The 22,538-nt window shown below is 52.9% G+C and overlaps 1 protein-coding gene across 5 annotated transcripts in view; it reads right to left on the reverse strand.

Annotated features, from left to right (window-relative positions):
• The window catches only part of COL27A1 (collagen type XXVII alpha 1 chain), a 147,689-nt gene that overhangs the window by 115,081 nt on the left and 10,070 nt on the right, over positions 1-22,538 (reverse strand). For all 5 annotated transcript variants that reach the window (XM_070459243.1, XM_070459242.1, XM_070459240.1 and 2 more), the window contains exons 3-5: positions 19,611-21,328; positions 11,358-11,411; positions 7,179-7,232 (exon numbers count right to left, since the gene is read on the reverse strand). In XM_070459243.1, the coding sequence (XP_070315344.1) occupies positions 7,179-7,232; positions 11,358-11,411; positions 19,611-21,328 (1,826 nt within the window). The remainder of the gene's footprint in view (positions 1-7,178; positions 7,233-11,357; positions 11,412-19,610; positions 21,329-22,538) is intronic.

Raw genomic sequence — 22,538 nt, forward strand, 5'->3', positions numbered from 1 at the left:
GTAAGAGAGGGTAAGTAATTTGTCCAAGATCCTATAATTCATAAGTGGGATTTTGATTCAGGAAGTCTGTTTCCAGAGCCCAAGATCTTTACATTTCAATACACGAGAGATGAACAACTAGGATCAGTGATACGTGGAGTACAGGAGGAAGCTGGGAGAACTTGACCCAGACTGAGAGTCAATCAGCCAAGCTAAAGCTGGAGGAAGACAAGAAGGGGGCAGATGCAGTGTAGGCTCCAGGGATGCTCAAGGCACCCTTGCTCAGCTGAAGGTGTGACTTCTGGGATGCAGAAACTTATCCATCTTCCCAGCCAGACTCCAGCAAATTCTCCAGTAAGAGATATAAGGAATCATAAAGTCTAACTAATTGTTTACACCTTGGTGAGGTTGAGGACGTGGGTGCCAGACCCAGCTCTCCAGTCAATGAGCCTGTGTGATCTTGGACGAGTCCCTTTCCCTCTGTATGGAACAGCAGACTCTAGTTAACAGAGACTTGAGGAGCTAGAAGATGGTTAGGAAGGTATATACTAAACCAGAAATGCTACTAACAGAGCGGGAATGGAAACTATGAGCTTCTTTCTTGCAGGTGAAGTTGGGAAGTGGTTAGATGAGGCCTCAAGGGGCTGAGACAAAGAAGAAGCAAACCATGAAGGACCGGAAAATTCTGGCCAAGAAATCCCCTGTGCAAGTCATCTTTTACAAGATACATGATCCCGAGTATGTAGCACAGGGCCCGGCCTAGAGGAGGCATCAGAAAAATATTTCTCAAGTGAGAAAATAAATCAGTGGCGTCTCAAGTGACAACTCTAGGGTGAGGATTGGGTCAGACCTGGCCCCAGCTCCGGAAGGTCCTCTGAAGATTCACTAGGTCTCTCACTATCACTACTACTATTTCATGTGTTTATAAGTTCTGGCCACAGCAATAAGGCAGGAAAAACAAATAAGGCTACTAACCTTTGAGGAAAAGGAGACAAAAATATGTCCTTTTTTGCAAACAATATGAGTGCCTGTCTAGAAATTCAGGAGAACTAAGTAAAATACTGTTAGAACTAATAAAATAATTCAGCAAAGGGCATGATTGTAAAATAAACACCAAAAGTACAAATATACAAAGTCAATAGTTCTTTTTCAATAGCTGTAAGCCAGCTAGAAAATATAATGGGGAAAATATTCCATTCATAACAGCAACAAAAATATGAAATTTCTAAGAATAAACTTAGTAAGAAATGTGCCAGGTTTATGCAATAAAAACTATAGAGGTTTATTATGAGACATTTAAAAAACTCAACCAAATGGGAAGATATGGCATGGTTTTAGATGGATAAAGTTAATATTTTAAAGATGGTAGTTATTCACAAATAAACACATTTAACACAATTCCAAGAAAAACCCCAAGAGAGGTTTTTTTTAATGAAATTATTAAGATGGGCATAAAGTTCATCTGACAGATTAAATAGCCAGAACATTTTTTATAAGTGGAGGAGGGAGACACACAGTATAAAGATAATAACTGTCATAAAATAGTATTTTACTAGCCTAAAAATATACAAACATAGCAATGAAACATACTTGAATGGCCTAAAATAGACCCTGGTCTATCATATAATAGTGGAGGAAAAGTTATTTAATAAATGATCAACTACTGTTGGGAAAATAAAGCTATACCCATACCTACTTCCAAAAAGATTAATTCCAGATGGTTTAAAATTTTGAGTACAAATGAAATTATAAAATGCAATATTAGTGAATACCTCTCTGGTCCTAGTATGGGAAAGAAATGTCTAAGTACAAAAGTAAAGAATCATAAATTTTACATATGGTAGTGTTAGTCGCTCAGTCGTGTCTGACTCTTTGTGACCCCATGTACTGTACTCCTCTGTCCATGGAATTCTCCAGGTAAGAATATTGGAGTAGATTGCTATCCCCTTCTCCAGAGGATCTTCCTGACCCAGGCATCAAACGCCAGCCCACCGCAGTGCAGGCAGATTCTTTCCTCGGCCACCAGGGAAGCCCCTACTTATGATAGAGCTCTCTTCAAATTAGGGCTTTCCTGAAGGCTCAGATTCTGACACACTGTAAGTTCCTAATAAATGTCAGTTATTGTTGATTCAAAAAAAATAGGCAACACTCTCATTTGTGAAAATCATCACGAATACTCTCAATAGGCAAATAATAAACTCAAAAATAATTTGTTAAGATAGATGAAGCCTTAATAAACCTTCATATATAAACACAAATGATGTTTACAAATAAATAACAAAAGACAACATCCTAACCCCTAAAATAAACAAACTCATAAATGGTGAAATGCAAATAGAAAGCAAATGTAAGAAAATTATTCATAGATGATCAGTGCAGTGTATTGGAAGCAATAATGAATTATCTTTTACAAATATCCTCTTCTAATGCTAGCAGTGGCATAAATTGGTTCAGTCTTTCTACAAGGCAATTGTTAATAAAATAACAGCTAAACACTATATGGCACTTAGGTACAAGCATATTTTAAATTATTCATATATATGTAGCATGAATGTATATATATGTATATCCATGTGTGTATATATATATATATATATATAATATATATATACATATATAGCTTAATCTACAGAGCTAAAGGGCTATGAAGCTAATGGATACGCTAAAACTATGTGCTTTGGAGTCAGACAGCAGAGGATTCAAATTTTGTCCTGGATACTTATCAGAGATAGGCTAGTTACTTAGACATTTTGGCCCTTAGTTTTCCCATCTGTAAAATGGGGGTAATAACATCCACCCTGCAAAGTATGTCAGGTTCTTGGCCAGTCCTGGATGCACAGGCTGTTTAAAATGCAGTCAGTGCCTATCGCTAGGCAGGGCCAGATCAGGAGGCCTGCTTTCTTCTTGATACTTTCTAGACTTTTCCACATTTTCCTTAAAGAATATGTCCTACTTCAGTCACTGGAGAAAGGGAAAGGGGAAGCTGGGGTCTGAGGCCCGAGACTCCTGTAAGGAGTCACTCAGATCACTAAGCATGGCCCTTCTTGCCCACCTATCCTCCCCAGATGCCCAAGGGCTCACAGTAATCCTGAGTAATTCACTGCAAACCAAGCAGGCCAGAGGAGGGAAGGGGCAGCTGGCTGCCAGGGAGAAAGGGGCCAGATGCCTCATCACCCAGCACAAGCATAGTCAGAGCCCCGCCCACCTAGGACCCAGAGCTTCTCACCTGACCTGGGCCCTGCATCCCATCTGATTTCACCTGGCCCAGAATCAGCATCACCACAGCCACAGCTCCAGGCCTCCCCGCTGGCCACCCTTCAACTTGATGGCCACGGACTTGATGGCCACGGACCCAGCTTCCGCAACTGCCTAAGTGACCTTTGCAAAATGGTACATCTGATCGTGTCCTGCCTGCTGCAAACCTCACACCTTCCAACTGCTCTTTGTATGAAGTCTAAAAGTCTTAGCACACCCAGCAGGCCTGCTGCCCTCCCCAACCTCCTCCCACCCCTTGGCCTGGCGGCCTGCTGCCCTTCAGACTTGATTCAACCTTCCCACCCTCCAGGAAGGCAGGCCTTACCTTCCAGACCAGATCAATTGCCATTCTGTGGGGTCTCTGAGCACCCAGTGCCTCTCATGTGGGGCCCTCTGCATGGTGTGGTCAGCTTGCTTCCACAAGATCAGGAACCGTCCCTGTCTGTGCCCCCTTGTACGCTGGGCGCCTTGCACCTGCTGACAGCTGACCACCGCCACAGGCCAGCACTGCTCTTAACTCAGTTATATCTCATGACAACTGGGGATGCCGGGAGGACAGCTACTATTGTTGTCCCATTTTCCAGATGAGCAAACTAAGGCACGCGAAATTCAGATAATTTGCTCAGAGTCACAGAACTAGAAGGTATTACTAACAGACCTGGGATGTGAACTTCCACCATCTGGCTCCAGAGTCCGTGCTCTTAACCACCGTGCTCTCCTGCACGACAACTGTGGTTGCTGGACACATAACTCAACACTTGGCCTCCAAGGTCAGCTAACACCATTCACCCAGGGTTCTGGCTTCTCTGCTTCAGTCTCAAAGTCCTTGATCTTGACTCTGTGGGAACTGACAAACCCTCTTCTTGATGGGTTTGAACGTGGAACATATGGGTATGTGGTACATAAGGAAAGCCTTGGGCTCTGGAGGAGGCAGAAGGGACTGAAGCCTGGCTCTGGCCTGAACCATCTGTAGAGACCTAATAAGTGTCTTCCAGCCAGAAAACCCAAGGACCTGAAATTCAGTCCTGCCACTGCTGGTCACTGCAAGTGACCCCAGCAAGTCACGGGCCCTTTGGGTCTCTGCTCCCCTGACCTCAAGAGCAATGAAGTCCCTCACTTTGCTCTGTCTCCCCTTCTTGATTCCTCAATCCACCAGTCTCTCCCATCCTTAGTCTGGCAGGGGGATCTTTAACCCACAAGGCCATACTCCCAAGGGCTCAATAAATACGGTACAGGAGTGAGCCCACTGTGACCCATGCAGATGATGGGCGGGTTCCCTGCCACCGTGCAGGCCCTGCCTGTTGGGCTGATTTTTCCATCAATGGCGCATAGTAAATGCTCGATAATCGTTTGCCCATTGAAGGGAAATAAACAGATAAGTGGTCCCAGAGGTAGCTTTAGAAGCCAACACTGTTTGGAAAAGGAGGAGCCAGCACCGGGCCTGGAGGGAGCCAGCCCTACAGTCCCACCAGGTCACCACCCAGACCCAGAAAGGATCTGGTAAACAGCAAGGACCCTCTCCCCAGAATCACACCCATTCCTGCAGATCCACAACATTCTCTTCCAATCTCAGGAATTCTGTCCCAGAAGCGCCTCTCTTTAACCCCATCCTGGCCAAACCACAGATGAACACCAGCCCAGGGCCAAAGTCCAGCAGCCTGGGGCCTTCAGTTCAACTGAACTGCCCTGGATCCACTTGGGCTCACCTCTTAGACTCGCAGTCCAGCGTCCAGGAAAAGGGCGTGACTTTTCCCCTGGGCATTTTAATGGAAGTTCTACTGGGAGAAAACTCCCATTCCAGTGTATTTTCTGGAACCCACTCCCTTATTTGTTTATACAGAAGCAAGCTGGAAACCTGTCCAGGAGGCCCTGAGTCACAGGTTCCGGCTCCACACAGCTGCAGGAGGGCTCACCTTCGAGGTCTGAGCCTCCCTCACCACACTCAGAACAGCTCCTCAAAATGGCAGGAAAGGCAGCTGGTAGGTCCTCCTCCTGCCTCCCTACATCTGCTGGCAGGATGAGGGGTGGGCTGCAGGCCAGACTGGGGCCGGTGTGGACCGGGGAGAAGATGATGGAGCATCTGCTACCACAGAAGCAGGGGGTCAAGTCTGGGAGTGGTGGGGGAGTGGGGGGAGGACCAAACAGTCCCAGAGCAGGCCAAGAAAGGCGTGTTCTTGAGCAAGCCTGGCAATCAAAACAGTGGCTAATCCTCAGCATCTTGATCTACCCAGGCCTGGGAGACCAGAAGCCTCTGCAAAGCAGAAGTTTCCCAAGGAGAATTCGGACCCTCTGCCTGACTCATGGGGGCAGGTCCCACTGCCATTTCCCAGGCAGGGTCTTCATCATCTGCCTGAGTCTCAGTTTCCCCATCTGTAAATGGGTGCAGTAACTCTACCATCTCATTAGGTCTTTGTGGAGATCAAATGAGGCTACGTGAAGTGCATGCAGAGTGTCTAGCACAGAGTAAGGGTTCAGTATACAGTGCTTGGCATCATCGGTGTTTGCCTTGTTAAAACCCAGAGCACCTCCAGGCAGCTGCGGGCAAGGCCTCTGGGCGCACTTTCCAAGAAAGGACCCCAGCCCAGCGCTGGCGGAAGTCACATGCCCACAGGGGCGGAGGCGAGCGCCCCCACCGCTCCCTACGAGGGCTCTGCACCAGCACTCCGGTGCCACGCTGTCATACATCCAGGGCTGCCTGTGTACATCTCTCCCAGAAAGAGCTCCAGGAGTCAGAACTAGCTTATAGAGGATGCTCAGCCCTCAATCACAGCATGCACTGGGGCCACTCGGCTAACGGTTTTCCGCAAGCTGCAAGACCTTTGTAATGGGTTAGCAAAGGACCCTGAGCCTAGGCCAACCAAAGCCCAGGGATGCGCTTCACCTGGTTACCCCACAGCTGACAGCCAGGCAGACCCTCTGCCGTTCCCAGCCTGCCCCGTGCTCTTCTTGGCTCAGTTGCTGTGCTCTCGGCTCCCCTGTCCCCCTCCTTCTATTCTCCAGCCATCACTTGAGGCTACTTCTTATAACCTTAATATTGCTGGCCCCACACTCATCCTGGGGCTTCTCACTCCACGCACAGCCCTAGACAGCTCTGGTCTCTCCCGGCGCCCCAGAGCTGGAGTCCCCATAGTCATCAGAGCACCAGTCACCTGGGTTTCTGGTCTCATCTGCAGCCCAGAGGTGGCATCTCTGTGCGGGCCACCCCCCAGGGCTTCAGCTCCAGCTCAGAGCTCCCCTGAGTTTCAGAATGTCCACTAATCATCTCCGCCTGGCTGGGCTACAGATTCCCAAAGGCAACATTCCTTCCTCCAGTTCCCTGGTTTGGCCACTGAGGCTAAAGAGAGAATCCCCATCTCTCTCCTCTTGTCCATCACTGAGTCCTCTCTACCTCACCTCCACGTCGCCGAGGCACCCATTCCCTTCCTCCCGCACCCCACGCTGGCCTGTATCACCCCAGGTCTCCCTGCCTCTACTCTGGTCCTCAGCCCCCCAGCCCGCCTTCCACACGGCATCCAGGGATTTTTCTCAAACGTGACCTCGCCATATCCCTCCCCAGCTCAAAACATGACCTGCCTCCCCAGGGTGTGTCCTATGACCCAGTAACACACTGAGGCTGGACCTCCAAGGCCCTCCCATGTTTAGCAGCAGATGACTTTTCTTCCCACCCACTTTGAGGGCCCTAAGTTCCAGACGCCCTTTTCCACCCAGCTCCTCCACACTGGTTGCTAAACTCCTAACTCCTCGCTGCATCTCCAGCCCAGTCCGGGGCATGGCACCTGGGAGGCCTTCAGGGAGTGCTGGTGGCCTAGACATGGATCCTCCATGGAGACTCTGAGGCCCTCCTGCCAGGAGCCCCTAAGAAAAGAAGCGTCCCCCAATGCAGGGCCCTTAACCCCAGCATCCACCCCATGGCAGTATCACCAGACCCCACAACATATACTCACTTTGGCTCCAGGGGGGCCAGGGAGGCCTGGATTTCCATAAGGCCCAGGAGGACCCTGAAAGGGAAAAGTGAAAAAGAGATGAGGGGAAAAGAGGAGCATCCCACTTCCTAAAGCAAGGCCTGGCACTTCCGCCCGCCCACTGGGTCTTCTCTGCTAGCTGAGTCTCAGCAGTCTGGCCACGGCAGCTGCTTGCAGAAAGGCTCTCATGATGCCTGGCCCTGTGCTCAGCTCTTTCTGTACATCACCTCATTTTACCTTTTTAACCCACACGATAGGTGCTACCATGATTCCCATTTTCAAGATGAGGAAGCTGCCATCCAGAGAGTTTTACAACTTTCCCAGGTCACCCGGCTGCTAATGGACAAACCTCAGATGTGCAGCTTCCAAGCACAAGCCCCTGAACTGGATCACCTCTGCATACTCTCTGCACCTGGCCGCACCAGCCTCTCCCACACTTGCTTCCTTCGACTCAGCACACTCAGTGATTGCCCTGCCCCACGCCTGGTACTTCCCACTCACATCACCTATGCCATGCTGTTCCATCATCTGGAATGCCTTTCCCATCCCTCCCCTCCAGATGAAACCCAGCCCATCCTTCAAGACCTCGCTTTAATGCCACTTCCTCCAGGGAACCTTCTGGGACTCCTCCTGCTTAAGGGAAACTTTGTACCCTTCAGACTCCAACTGGACTCTGCATGATCCTCTGGAGCTGCACGCGCAGTCACGGGAGTACCGGCCTCCTCCGAACAAGGGCGCGTCTCTTCTAGGGCCACCGCAGTAGTCAGAGCTCTCTCCCTTAGATTCCTACATGTTCCGCGCTTACAGAGTCCCTCGGGGACCATGAAACAGCTGGGAAGACTAAACCCAGAGAGTCAGAGGGTCTTGGCCAAGGTCACACAGCAGAGTAGTGGCCAAACAAGGGCTGGAACCCAGTTTGTTGGCTTCAAGTCCAAGGCTTATTTGTGGCACTAGATTTTCCCAGGCCATATTTGAATGTCCCTTATAACAGCTGGGGCCTTATGTCCACTTTCTCTGCAAAGGCCCTGGGCTAGCATCCTGCAGCCCAGTAATATAAACAGAATCCTAAGAGTCGACTACTTTCCGAGAGTCTTTGTCCAATAGGAATAATCTGAGGCACTGAGGGTGGAGACAGGCACCTCAAGGGGTGCCCCCTACCACAACAGCCTCCAGACACACTGCCTCCTCCTTGGCCCCTCTTGACTCATCGGGCTATGTATGAATTTGCTTCCTTCCTCTCGCTTCAAGGCCAACTTCCCAGCTGCAGCCCATCACACTCCGCCCAAGGCACCTCCCTCTTCCTTCATGCCTGAGCTGGGACCCTCCCCTTCTCCATCCATGTCAAGAAGGAACCGAGTTCAGAAGCTCACTCAGCCTAGGGGATTTATAACGGTGTCATGGGTAACCTCCAAAATAATCAGCCCTCCAGCCCCTTCCTGATATTTCACCAAAGGCTGTATCCTGTCAACTAGATGCAACCTGGTCCCAGCTCTGCGTCTCCCTTCTCCCCAGGCTCGGTCTCCCCATCAATTCCATGAATGATGGGAAACTCATGGTCTCCAAGGAATCTGGAAGACCTCAGAGCTTCACCCCAGTCTGGGCTCCTGGGTTCTAAGCTCAAAGCTCAGCCCGAATTGGGAAAAGGTTAGATGAAGGATGTTTGAGGAGGGGACCCTCACATCCAGTACCCCAGAATGAGATGAGGGGTGTGGTAGACAAGGTCAGGAATGACTACTTCTCCCCAGTCGTGCCCCCAGCTGCCCACAGATGGAGGGTTAGAGCACCCGGCTACCCCTCAGGGAGGTGGGGGCTTCCTGCTTTCCCGCCCCCACCTTCATTCCCCTCTCCAGCCACTGCCTTGCAGAGAAACGAACCGCATAGTTGACTGGGAGCCAAGCAGACCGATTCTACAAACGCTGCAGCCCAGAAAGCTGAGTGGAGGGAGGCCGAGGGATTCCCCCGGTTGGGCCGGGGGAGTCTGTGGAGGTGGAGAGGGCCAAGCCATGAAGCCTTAGGCAACCTCAGGTAAGGCCCCGATCCCTCCCCGAGCCCCAGAGCCATCACCATCTGTAAAGAGGAACTGGGATTGCTTAGTCCCAGCAATGTATTATCTTTGGAATTTTACGATCTATGGAATTTCCAGTCTAGAAACAGGGTGATGGGCTCCAGGGAGCGGGGGGGAGTCCTCCAACAGCCTGAGAGGGATGTCAAGAGAGTCATTCCCTCACTTGCGGAACTTCAGAGCTGGAAGGAATCTTGGCTGAAAATGCCTTACCAAGATCCTAAGTTTTATAAATGCAGAAACTGAACCCCACAATAGGGAAAGGACTTGCCTAAGGTCACACAGCTTCTTGGGGGGGGGAAATACTCTTTTTCTCTTTTCTTTGGTATTGGGGGATAGCCAAGTAACAAACAGTGTTGTGACAGTTACCAGTGAACAGTAAAGGAACTCAACCATACATGTACATGCATCCATTCTTTCACGGGAAATGTTCTCGACTCCTAGACTAGAACCCGCCAGCAACCATACGCCCAGCACATTCTGATGCAGGGGACTTTGCTAGGCATCAGGTAAGAAAGAATAGTCAATAGGACCTGTCTCTGGCCCAGATGGGCTCAGCTAAGTAGAATGGAAAACAATCACAACAGGTAGTTTAAGGTCACGGGCTCCGGAGTCAGACTGTCCAGGTTCAATCTGGGCTCTGGCATTTACTCCATGCTGGGCTTTAGTCAAAGTAACTGCATCTTTCTGTGCCTCAGTCTCCTCACCTGTAAAATGGGGATAATGCTGGAACTTATTTATCAGGAAGGCTAGAAAGCTGGGAGAGGATCCTGCATATGCCACTCAGGTGACAGGGTTCAATGGTCAATGTGAGCTTTCTACCAAGGAATCCATGCAGTTAACTGCCACAGGAGCTCCAAGAAGGAGGTGATCATCAGAAAAGGAGGGAGCATTTGATCTGAGCCACGGATGGAGGAGGAGTTTGCAAAGGAGGACACGTCGGGTCAGGAGGACAGTCCTGCAGAAGCTGGGGGCTCAGAAGGAGTTTAGAGACGCAGGCAGACTGCCAGTACCTGGGAGGCTAGGTCCTGGGGCCACATCCTGGTCCCAGGCAACAAGGTCCCTTGGCCAGCAATGTCCATGTGTCCCCAGCTCTGGGCAAGTGCTCCATGGAGACTCCAAAGCCAGGAGGAAATGCCACTTCAGACAGCAGATTCCAGAGTCCTGGGCCCAGGGAGCACAGGGCCAGGTCTGGAGGGAACTAGGGCTCGAGTAATTGCATAACCAGAACCATCCACTGGGCTCAGCGCTAAAAATATGCCCCAGGCAGCTATCTCTGCCAGGGCCTCACCAGGCACCCAGCGTGGGAAAGGCTGATTCAGCCTGGGCACAGATGCCAGGCGCCGTGGGTCTGAGCCCCCTTGGGAAAAGGAGAGATTTCTCTCCAAGAGGACCCTCAAGAGTCCCCGTATCATATGGTTAGGAGCTGGGTTCCAGTCCTGGCTCTTCCATTTCTGAGTTATTCGGTTTTCTCATCCCTAAATGAGAGTGATCATACTGGCCCACGGGGGTCTTGGAAGGAGAGGGGATCAAGTAAGGCAGCATTAAGTGACATGCCAAGCATAAAAGACCAGAGCTATTAATATTTTCCACTCCGAGGTTCGGGCTAGCTCCTATCAGCCACCAAAGCCCTGCCAAGCCATCCTCCAGACTCTGGTTGAACTCCTCAGCATGGGGAGCTCGCCCCATCCCTGGCAAGGCCCATCTGGTTGCCTCTGTCAGCATCCCTACCCCAGCTTGGCCCAGCAGAGATGGGAAGATGGATGCAAGGGTCATGCTCTTCCAAGTCAGCTTTTTCCCAGCCGAACACCAAAGCCCATCAACTAAGGGGATGTGATCTGCAGAAACCCCTACTCTACTCCAGGCTGCCAAAGGTGATACCCACAATGGACAGCTGAGACCCTGAAAGAGGTTCTCACTGTCCCATGCCTTGTCTGGACACCCAGTGACCCCTAAAAGCCCCACATCTACTCCAATGGACAACGTGGAAAAGGGATGCCAGACAGCATGAGGACACACAGCAAAGCTGGGACTCCAGGGGCAAAGGGATACAGGACATTGAAACAACCAGAACTCAAGCACGATGTGTGATCACTTACCCGAGGACCCCGTGCACCAGGGGGTCCAGGAAGCCCAGGCAGTCCAGGGGGACCCTGAATAAAAAGCAAGAAGATAGCATCAGTGCCACGTGGCAGAATAGAATGGGATCAGATAGTCATTCAACAAACTTATGCAGAGCTCTGGGCATGAAGACCCCAGAGCTGAGAAGAGAGGTCCCTTGAGGTCCTAACCTGAGGAATTCTGCTCTTTGGGGCTTTCCGGTCTTGGCAGCTGTTGTTTCTTGGTCTCTGAAGCTCTCATCTTTTATTACATAGCTAATTCAGGGCATCGCTTCCTCCAGGAAGCCTTCTTTGATCCCTCCCCCAAGTTGGGCCAAGTCCCCTCTTTCCCTCTGCTTTAAAGGCCACTGTATTTTATTCGGGGAATTGTCTGCTTAGAAGCCCGCTCTCCCACTAGACCATGGTCTCCTCAAAGGAATTAATGGGATATGAGTCATCTCTCTCTCTCCCTAAGCCTCAGCCAAATGTTTGAGAAACTAAAACAGCAAAAGACCTCAGAGTTCAGCCAAGTTCTCTGCAGAGCCTGAGCAGAGAAAGGACCTGTCCAAGGTCACACCAGCATCTCTGAGTCACACACAGAGAGTCAGTGTCACTAATGGGTGTACGCCAAGGCTTTCGGGTTCAAATCCCAGTGCTGCCACCTACCAGCTGGGTTTGGGCAGGTTCCATAACCAGCCTGTGCCTATAAAAGGGTCAATAATACCCATCTCATCAGATTACTGCAAAGATGAAATGAGATGGCAAACATATAACACGGTGCCTAGTATGCAATCATCACTCAAATGTCCCCTCTAGTCCAGGGGTCACAGCCGGGTTCAGCCTCTATCATCACCCTCCAAGAACTTGCATCACCTCCTTCACTTGGTCTGGGCCCCACCTCCACCCTCTCCCCTCTCGTCTTCCTCCACACAGCCAGGTTCACCTTCCCACGGCATCTCCCGGCTCAACAACACTCAGTGGCTCCCCATTTCCCCCATAAGACAGGCCTAATCCTGCCACACGGCATTTGGGGAGCACCTGTCTGTTCTCAGTTCTCTTCCTTCCCATAGGAAGCGAGGCACCCGAGCAGACTTGCGGAGCCGCAGGCTGACCTTCATGCAAATCCTGGTCTCACTATTTACTAGCTGGAGACTTGGCACAGAGCCTGTGGCCTGAGTCTCCGCGGCTGTCCCGCACCACAGCTCCTGTCCTGTCTACTTCAGAGGAGAAAAGGAGGATTAACCGAGTGTCTGATGTAAAGAACTGAACACAGAACTTTCAACGGAAGCCAGGCTTTCGAGGATGTGTGAGGCCTGGGGAATTCATTTGTTTCAAATAACCATCAATGAGATTCCAGGTTTCCTGCCCAGAGTTAGAATCGGTGTTGAAAACCCAGTATGATTTGGCTGGTAATTAATCCAGATCTCACACTGGGCAGCCTCGGCTCACAGCTCTGGTCTGTGAACGCCACGTGCTTGCTCATCTGTGAAAAAAAATCAGAAGAGAGAGCCAGACAGGCAGATATGGTACCACCAAGGCCAATGGGCCACTGGAAAGAGCCCCAGCTGGAGGGAGGGGGGCTGCTGCGTGACCTCAGGCAAGTCCTGGGCACCTCAAGCCTCCAGGTACCTCTGGCCAAGCTGGCAGCCGGCAGCGTTCCTTCGATCCAGAGCCCAGGGGTTGGGCAGACAGTTTCTAGTCTTCTATCTACCACTGCAGGTTTGAGAATCAAGGCCAGCCTACTCTGTTTCTCCCTGAGGAGCAGTAGAATACAGTATCAGACAGGGCCCTGGGCGCACACTGCGCACCCCCGCTTACTAGCTGTGTGGCTTTGGCCGAGTTCTTTCCAGTTTCCAAGGCTTCACTCCTTCACTGTAAAAGGAGGCGGTAAGAGCACCTCGCTGACAGATAATCTATAAAAAGTGCTAATCCTGGTGCCTGGCACACAGTTCATGCCCAGAAAGTTAGTGCCGTTTCTGTTAAGCAAGCTGCTGGAAACTCCCCAACTCAAAGTGTCAAGCCACCACTTTTCTCAGCATCTGTTTTGGGGGAGAGCAAAAGATTTCCCTTCCTAGAAGGCCCTTCCTCGGCCCGCCTCTTCCGAATGACCCAGAATCAAAGGGAAATGCAGGGGTCTGAGGCCAAGCATTCCCGTAGGTATCATTCTCATCACCAAGCCCTTTACACGGGTGAGAAAGCAGAGAGAGGCTCCGAGAGGCAGAGTGATTTACTCTAGGCCACACAGCTCAGAGAAGCTGGGTTTGACTTATTCTCCTAGCCTGGGGAGCATCCACACAATCTTGGCCAGGTGCATTGTGACTAGGTGTGCAAACCTGGGCCAGTCCCCTCTCCTCTGTAGGCATCGGTGAAATGAACATCCCAGGACCTCCCCCACACTGGGCATCTCCTGAATTTCTGGGTGGTGATGATTTCCTCTTCTAGGTTATTCAGCGGGAGAGAAAAGGTGAGATCATGCCCAGCTTCCAGAGAAGAGGGCCAAGGCCCAGCGGAGTGAAGGGCTGGGGTAGCGCTCCAGGGAGGGACGTCTCTGCGGGGTGTAGCTCCCTGGTGGACTCTGGGAGGGCCGACACTGGAGAGGCCTGGACACACCCTCTTGGCACGCTTCCTGCCCCAGAAACGGGGGCATCCAGCCTGGAGTCTGACGTCATCCGCAACATTTGCGGAGCAGACTCAAGTGCCAGTCAGGACCCATGGCCCGGCCTGGTGAGGTGAGCTCACGGCCGCACTCCTTGACACAGCAGCCCAGCCGCCCAGCCGCGTGCGTTCCCAGGTCCGACCCTCCCACATTCAGTGAGGCTGGATGCCCCCTGCCCCTCTCGCTTGATCCGAGACCCTGCCTGCTCCCCATGCAGTGGAAAAATGCTGCCATTTCTTTCCAAGGCCTGAAGCCTGAGCGAGTGACTCTGGGATGATTCACGAGGCCGGGGTGGGATTTTTCCACTCCACGCTGCAAACAACGGGGCCTCTGAGAGGGCCTGGAGCTGAGGGGGAGGGGCGCGGGGGCCGCAGGCCTGTCTGGGGGAGGTGGGCTCATGCAAACAGAGCCATGGAAACAAGCAGCCGTTTCGGGCTTTCCCCAAGGGTCCCGGCCCCCGACAGCCAGGCCTCGGGGAACCCCTTCCCACGGAACAAGTCCACCCTTGTGTCCAGCGACAAGAGCCTGCCTGCCAAGCTTTGCAGAAGGAAGTAAATCCTGGCTGGCCTGGCCCCTGGCAGCAAGCAAGAGAGGTTTCGCAGGCCTGGGACCTGGGAGACCCAAGTCCAGTCCTGACCGTGCTGCTAACATCTGGGTGACCCTGAGCAATGACCTTTCATTCTCAGGGCTCTGCTCGGTGCCTGTAGCCAGGTGGGGGGAGGCAGGGGATCTCAAAAGGCTCCTCCATCGCTAACTACCTGAGTTCAAGATTATTCCCAAGGTTAGCCCACAGGGCCCTGAGCTCTCCCCAGTCTCTGTCCTAGGGAAGGGAATACTGGGACAGGGCTTCTCAGTGAGGCCTTGAGCAAATTACTTCATCTCCTTGTACCTCCTGGCCTCAGTTTGCCCCACTGTAAAATGGGAATACAATAGCCATATATATATATATATATATATATATTTTTTTTTTTTTTTTTTTTTTTTTCCCCAAGATAACGTGTATGTGTGCCGGGAGTTCTCCGTTCACTCTCCAAATCCATTCTGTGTCCTTGGGAAGCCCCCATCTACAGGCTGCACCTGCAGGCTTCTGGCTGAGTCTGGTCAACAGGCGGGCCCAGCAAGAAACTGCAGAGCAGGAGAGGGTGGGTGGGGTATTTCTCTCCCTTCTCCCTCCTTGCTCTGTTTGGCTCCAGCTCCTGTCGGAGACCCCGGCTCACGTTTTAACGCCCTGGCTCGTGGCAACACCTCCCCCTACTCTTGCACCTTCAGGTGGGACCCCATGTGCTTCTCCAGCCCCTGTTGATTCCCTTGACGGTGCCCGCACCTCTGTAAAGAGTTCCTTCCTTAAACTCCCCTCAGTTACACTATTCCCTGCCTTGGGCCACAGGATACAGCATGCCAACTGCTCCACACAGAGCCTGGCACGCAGCAGGAGCTCAAAAAGGAGACGCCAAAGACAAAGCCAACACTCCTCCGTTCTCCTGTGTTCTAGATGATGCCAGCATAAGGGGTAAACGACTCACAATCTAGTTCTGATTCCTAACTGCCAACAGCGTAAAGGCCCTCCTGTGCCAGAAGCTCTTGGTTCTCAGGGTGACAATGCCCCTGCCTCAGCCATCAGCACATCCCTAACCAGATTCTAATGTTGGAGGCAGACAACTCACACAGCCCTGGAAAAGTAGGTGGTACCATACCCTCTTTTTACAAAGGTAAAAACTGGGATTCAAAGAGGTCAAGTGACTTGCCAAATGTCACACAGCACCTAGCACCCAGAAGGCACTCATTCAACATCTGTTGAAAGAAGGAAAAGATGGCTGGATCAGGCAATGGTTCAAACTCAGGTCATTTCAAATCCAAATTCTATGTGCTTTTGCACTCCATGCGCCCTTCTTACCCCACCGGCAGCAGAGATCTGTGTAACTTCAAAGAGCCTGGCCTGCGTGTCAGGACGACCTGTTTTTTGTAAGGATCAAATTCCTTCATTCATCTCCTAGATAGTCATGGAGTATCTGCTGCAGGCCAGGCGCTCAGCCGGGTCTCCCCGAGGTGACGCTTGGAAAAAGTGCAAGGGCGTGCAAATGCCAGCGGCCTGAGTGTGAATAAATAAGGCCTTGACTCGCCTCCTCTTGGGCGTGGGGCTTCTGTGCGGCTTCTGTGCAGCCTCTGTGAACCGCAGCCTCCCCGCCCCTACTCACCCGGGGCCAAGCTCAGCTTTTCCATGCTCCCCCCTGCTCCCCGGGGCTCCCACAGAGCTCCCTCTCGAAGTGGCTACAACTCCTGGCCAGCCTCACCAGAGCTGTGTCTCAGTCTCTGCCAGCCTGTCCCGTGCCCCTTGAGATCCACGCAGAACAGGTCAGATACAGCCTTGAAAACCCTCTCTGGGGCTTTCCTAGTGGCTCAGTGGTAAAGAATCCTGCCTGCCGATGCAAGAGACACAGGTTCGATCCCCGGTCCAGGAAGATCCCACATACAGTGGAGCAACTAAGCCCGTGTCCCACAATTACTGAGCCTGTGCTCTAGAGCCCAAGAGCCACAACTACTAAAGCCCGTGTACCCGCGCCCAAGCTCCGCAACAAGAGAAGCCACTGCAATAAGCCCCCGTGCACAACTAGAGAAAAGCCCATGCAGCACTGGAGACCCAGCGCAGCCAAAAATAAATAAACAAATAATTATTTTTTTTAGAAAGAAAGAAAACCTTCTCAGGCTCTGAAAGGACCCGGAGTGAATTCTAAGAAAGGAACTCTCCCAAAGCCCGTCACAGAGGAGAGACAGCCTCGGGGAGCGGAAAGAAGTTCCCTGTATCACCCAACAAATCTAGAACTCCCAGGTGGCCCTGGAGAGCCCTCAACTCGCTTCCTCACAGGAGGTGGGAGCTATTATCCTCTTACATTCTGCAGAAACTGAAGCTTCGTGTGGGTCAGGCCTGCAGAGCTAGTAAGGAGTGGAGCCAGGATTTAAACCCAGGCTGGTGTGTACCCAGACTGTAGACAATTAAATCTCATGCCCGGGCACTGCAGCTTCCGCTCTGCTGGGGTTACATCCCGAATACAGATGAGGGTTCTGGGTGGGGACAAGGGAGAAGAGAAGGAACACTTGTCAGAATCAGTTCTTATCGCTGTTGCTCAAAGACACCACTTTGATTAATAATTTCTGCTATCCGGTGAAATATAAATGATCAGCTTGCCACAGCAGACTGGACAAAGCTTCTAGAAGCTTCTTGGTTCCTACTGGAGTAAGATTAGGTTCCGAGCTGGGGGGCGGGCGGGATGAGGGGATTGCATAGGACGTCAGGCAGGATGGCACCCGGACAGACTGATGTCTTCCCTCTTGCCCTCATCTGTTCTGGGCTGGAGAAGCAGGAATTGCATCCCAATTCCTCCTGCAAGATCATTCCGGGTGCCCTTGGCCAAGTCTTTTGTCTCCCCAGCCCTGGTCCTCTCCTTCATAGAGCAGGGGTCAGGGGACACATCCTACCCTGTGGACCAGTTTCTACAAGGCCCTAAAGGAAGATGCTACATGTGTGGAAATTACTTATGAATGTGCTAGGTATAGAAACAGATGTTCTAGACACTGAACACTTCACTTGAGATCAAGGACAAGGCCTCCCTCTCTCAAGCCCCCGGCCTCTAAGCCCTGAGTCCTAGCATCTCAGAGCGGACACTTAGGGGGTGGATTGGAACATGCTGATCTTGGGGTCTGGAGCTGCGGCGTAAACTTCAGCTCGGCCTCCGACATGCTGTGTGGCTTCTGAGTGAATCCTGGCCCTTTCTGGACCCAGTCTCTAGGCTCCCCACCTGCACAATGGTGAGGATGAACTGAATGATCCCTAAGCACCCATCCACTGAACAGGTCAACTCCAGCACCTTCTTTGATCAGGGTGGGAGGAGTTCAAGACCAGTTCCGGCAGAAGGCCTCACCTCCTGCTGACCCGCATCATTAAACTCCAGGAGGAAAGTCTGCAGCTCAGGCAGCCAACCGGCCCCGAGGCAGAGTCTACACCCTGGGAACCTGCTCCTGCTCCAGCTCTGCAGGCTCGGCCATGGCCTCTCTTGCTCTGCATCACACACAGCCCTGGGGGACAGGGTTGGCCCCCTCCACCCGGCCGCGTGGAGACCCTACACTTCACCCTCCTCTGTCAGAGGGGGAAAATTCACCCCCTTTCAACCTCACAGCCCCCCTGTGAGGCTGGCAGCCCCACAGCCTGGGAAGCTGAGCTGTCACAGGCCAAAGGTAGCTGGTGCCTGAGTAGGATTGGGCAGCCTGGAGGGGGTGGAAGCCTGCTTCCCTCGGCTCCCCGCTCCCTACCCTGCCAATTTCAGAATGCGGGACCTGAAGAGAATGTTGACATAATTGCAAAGCAATGCATACAATTTCCATAAGTTCTACAATATGGTTATAATAAAAACGGGCTCTCAGTCCCCTTGGAGACAGACTGAATAAATATTATTCCTCATGATTATTAAAACTCATTAAGTGTGTTTGTAAGGCCTGGGAATTCCCAGCATCTGCCAATGCCTCCACATTGCGGGGAGCCTAACCCCAAGCCCGGGGCCTGGCGGGAGACTCAGCCCCGGGAAGGAGGAACCCACATGGTGGTCACCTCCAAGGCAGAAGAACAGAGCTGAGGCCAAGCTTTCTGGAAATGCCATCTCATCAATCCCCACCCCACCCCCACCCCACCCCCACCCGGAGGAATTGGCCTCCAGCTGCAGAAAGGTCGTTGCCCCTGGAGACAGTCCCAGGCACACTGGAGGCATCAACCCCAAGATGGTCTCCTGCACGTGGAATGTTCTTTCTTTCTTCCTTGATTGTTCACACTCACCCTGACCCTTCTTACACCAAACTCCTCTACCAGAGCCCACAAATCAAATCTACAGGAGCCGGGCAGGTAAAAGAAACAAGATGAAAGGACTGGGTTGGAAGACCAATCAAGAGATGTGTGGATGAGCATAGACAAGAACGGGCCTGTCCTGTCCAAGGAAGCAGCAACAACCCGGCCACAACCCACGGACTACTGCCTTTCTCCCTCTTCCAAGAAAAGCTGGTCACCCCGTCTTTTATAAGAAATCTCTCACATTCAAAAAATATTAATCACTTATTAAATATTTTTTAAACAATGTTGCATGTGCCAAACAAAACATATTCAGGACTACCCATGGACAACCTTCGCCTGAAACTTGCGGACAAGCCAGGGGACGGGAGGAGCTCTGGCCCAGGAGTCAGAGAGGTGGCCTTTGGGGACTGCAGGACCAGGGGCCAGTCAGTTCGTGGTTTTCCTTCAGCCGCTCAACCTTTACGGTTATGTTAGCGCACAGTCACCTGGGGCTTGGGCCAACCAAAGCCCAGAGGTGCTCTTACCTGGAGGGGGCCACCAGACCCAAGTTCATCCCAGGGGACCACAGATCTGAGGCAGGATGTGCAATTCATGAATATGGGAGAGATGGAGGCATGGGGGGGCCCGGGTTCAAGTCGAGGCTCTGCCCATAACCAGCTCTTCGCTCTAGCTTCTCCTCCTCTGCCCTGATCAAGAGCAACCGCCCAACCGCCCCTATCAGTCACTCAAGCTCCAAGCAGCACGCACACCCACCCAGTCTTACCGGCAAACCACAGTCTCCCTTGGGTCCCGGAGGTCCAATCAGCAGCAGGAAAGGTGTGGGTCCCACCAAGTGGAAGAGCGAATAGCCAGTACTCATGGGCTGGGGGCTGGAGGACAGGAATCGCGCCGGGGCCAGCGCTGGGGCCGGGGTGGTCTGCTGCCTGGCCCGGGGCTGCCTGGGGCTGGACTCCCTTGTCGGATCGTTCAGCGGGACATCTCGGGCTGCCTTCCCGGATCTGAGTGGGACGGGCTTCCGGGGTCTGGCTTTCTTTGTGGCTTCTGATCCAGTGGGTTTCTTGCTTCCAGTGGAGGCTGAACCAGGAGCAAGGGTGGGAGGCATCGCTGTGGCCAGTGGCCGAGCGGTCCTGGGAGGGCTAGGACTGGGGACAGGTGATGAGGGCGGGACTGTGGGTGGGGGAGGTCTGTGTGTGCTGGTGCGGGCAGGAGCCGGCTCACTGGCACGACTACTCATCTTGGCCTCAGCCCGGACCACTGGGGGCAAAGGCTTTTTAGAGGAGCCAGCGGCTGGAGGTAGGGGCCGGGCACTGGGTGGCGGGAATCTGGGCATGCCGGAGTTCCTCTGGATCGGCTTCGCTGTGGGACGGGAGACTTTGGCAGGAATGGGCTGGGAAGTAGGTGGCACCAGCTTCTTGGTGGGTGAGGCTGGCTTTATGAAGGCAGGCAGAGCTGTCTTCTGGGTGGGGCGGGGGCTTCTGACCGGGGCAATTGAAGGAGAAAGGGCTGACGGTGTGGCGGGGTGACTCTTAGGGGTCTTGGTGGCTGTGTTCTTCTGCAATGGCTGGACAGGTCTGGGGGAGCTGGCGGGAGGGACCGGGGACACGGGAGGAGGCCCTTCACTGGCTGATAGATTGGCGGAGGGCAGGGGGGTCCAGGCTGGATGGGATGTGATGGGCTGGGGCGGGCCTGTGGTGCTAGTCCTCGTGGGCTTGATGGGCACGGCAGGCACCACGGTCACCCCAGGGCCCCTGCCTGCCGGCCGTGACCCCAGGGCTGGCATGGCAGTGGTCAGGTTCTCCAGGCCCAGCTGGGCGGGATCGCTCTGGAAGATGAGGGGTGTGCCAGAGTCTCGGGGGAAGAAAGGTCCCAGCTGAGGCCGGTAGGTGTCAGCCTGTCCACACTGCTTTCTCAGGTGGGTACAGTAATTATGAGCGACCTGCGCCACGGGGTAGATACTGAACTGGCACAGGGCCCCCTCGAACTGGACCGCCTGCGGGCTCATCTTCCCAAAGAGGAACAAGCCGTCAGGGTCGAGCGCTGGGTCCCTGTGGAAAGGCAGCGAGATGGGCACCCGGCGCTGCCCGCAGGCCGTCACCAGGGTGACCGTGCGGCCGCGGAGCTCCAGGGCCAGGTGGTGCCAGCGCCCGTCGTGGACGTCGAGGTCGAAGGCCACGGAGCGCCGGGGCCCCAGGTGGACCACAGTCTTGCCGGGGAGGAACTGCAGGCCCAGCTGCAGCTTGCGCTTCCGGCTGCGGACAGCGAAGAGGAAGGCATGGTTCACCCGGTGGGAGCAGAGGCTGAGCACCAGCGCCAGCTCCGTGCCCAGGGCGGCAGGGACAACAGCGGCCGTGGGAGCCTGGAGCCGGGCCCGCTGCGTGAAGATGAAGCCCGTCTGGAACGGGATGACCCCTGGGGGCGGGGGGCTCCGGCCACCCGCTGCCTTCGTCCAGCTGAGGCCCAGCCGCTGGAGGACGTCCACATCTGGAGGGGGAGGACGGGACGGGACAGAGGGCACGGTCAGGGCCTGCTTCCGGCCACAGCGACAGTGAGGACAGCCCACCCACTGCTGCCTGCTGCCCCACAGCTGACTGACAGAGCAGAGCTGGAACCAGCCCCTTGCTGGGCTGTGTGATCTGTGTATATACAGACCATCCTTCACTTCCAATGCAGTTACAGCCCCATACGGCAAATGTCAGCTGAAAACATCCTAAGTCAAAGATGCACTTAATACACCTAACCTAGTGAGCATCACAGCTTAGCCTAGCCTACCTTAAACTCAGAACACTTATTGTTAGGCTTTAGGCTAAATCAGCTCACACAAAGCCTGAAAGTGAAAGCTGCCCAGTCATGTCCAACTCTTTGTGACCCCATGGACTATACAGTCCGTGGAATTCTCCAGGCCAGAATACTGGAGTGGATAGCCTTTCCCTTCTCCAGGGGATCTTCCCAACCCAGGGATCAAACACAGGTCTCTGGCATTACGGGCGGATTCTCTACCAGCTGAGCCACAAGGGAAGTCCAAGAATACTGGAGTGGGTAGCCTATCCCTTCTCCAGCGGATCTTCCCAACCCAGGAATCGAACCAGGGTCTCCTGCATTGCGGGCGGATTCTTTACCAACTGAGCTATCAGGGAAGCCTCCACACAAAGCCTATTCTACAACAAAGTGCTGAATATCTCATATAATATATTGAGTGCTAAACTATAAGCAGGGCTTCTCTGCTAGCTCAGATGGTAAAGAATCTGCCTGCAATGCAGAAGACCCAGGTTTGACCCCTGGGTCAGGAAGATCCCCTGGAGAAGGGAATAGCAACCCACTCTAGTATTCTTGCCTGGAGAATTGCTTGGACAGAAGAGCCTGGTGGGCTATCGTCCATGTGGTCGCAAAGAGTCAGACACGACTGAGCACCTATCTCACACACACATACTGAAACCAAGAAACAATGATTGTGCTGGTTCAGATGGTTTAAGTGTATGGGTTGTTTCCCTTTGTGATCCTACGGTCAACTGGGAGCTGTGGCTGCTGCTGCCCAGTGTCACAGAGATAATCGTACTGCATATCGCTAGCCCAGGAGAAGATCAAAAAGATCAAAATCAAACACTCCAAGTACAGTTTCACTTTTGCACCATCATTAAGTCGAAAATTCATAAATAGAACCATTGTCAAGTTAAGGACCGTCTGTAAGTGGCTA

The sequence above is a fragment of the Odocoileus virginianus genome, chromosome 31, assembly GCF_023699985.2.
Source record: "Odocoileus virginianus isolate 20LAN1187 ecotype Illinois chromosome 31, Ovbor_1.2, whole genome shotgun sequence".
NCBI classification, from domain to species: Eukaryota; Metazoa; Chordata; class Mammalia; order Artiodactyla; family Cervidae; genus Odocoileus; species Odocoileus virginianus.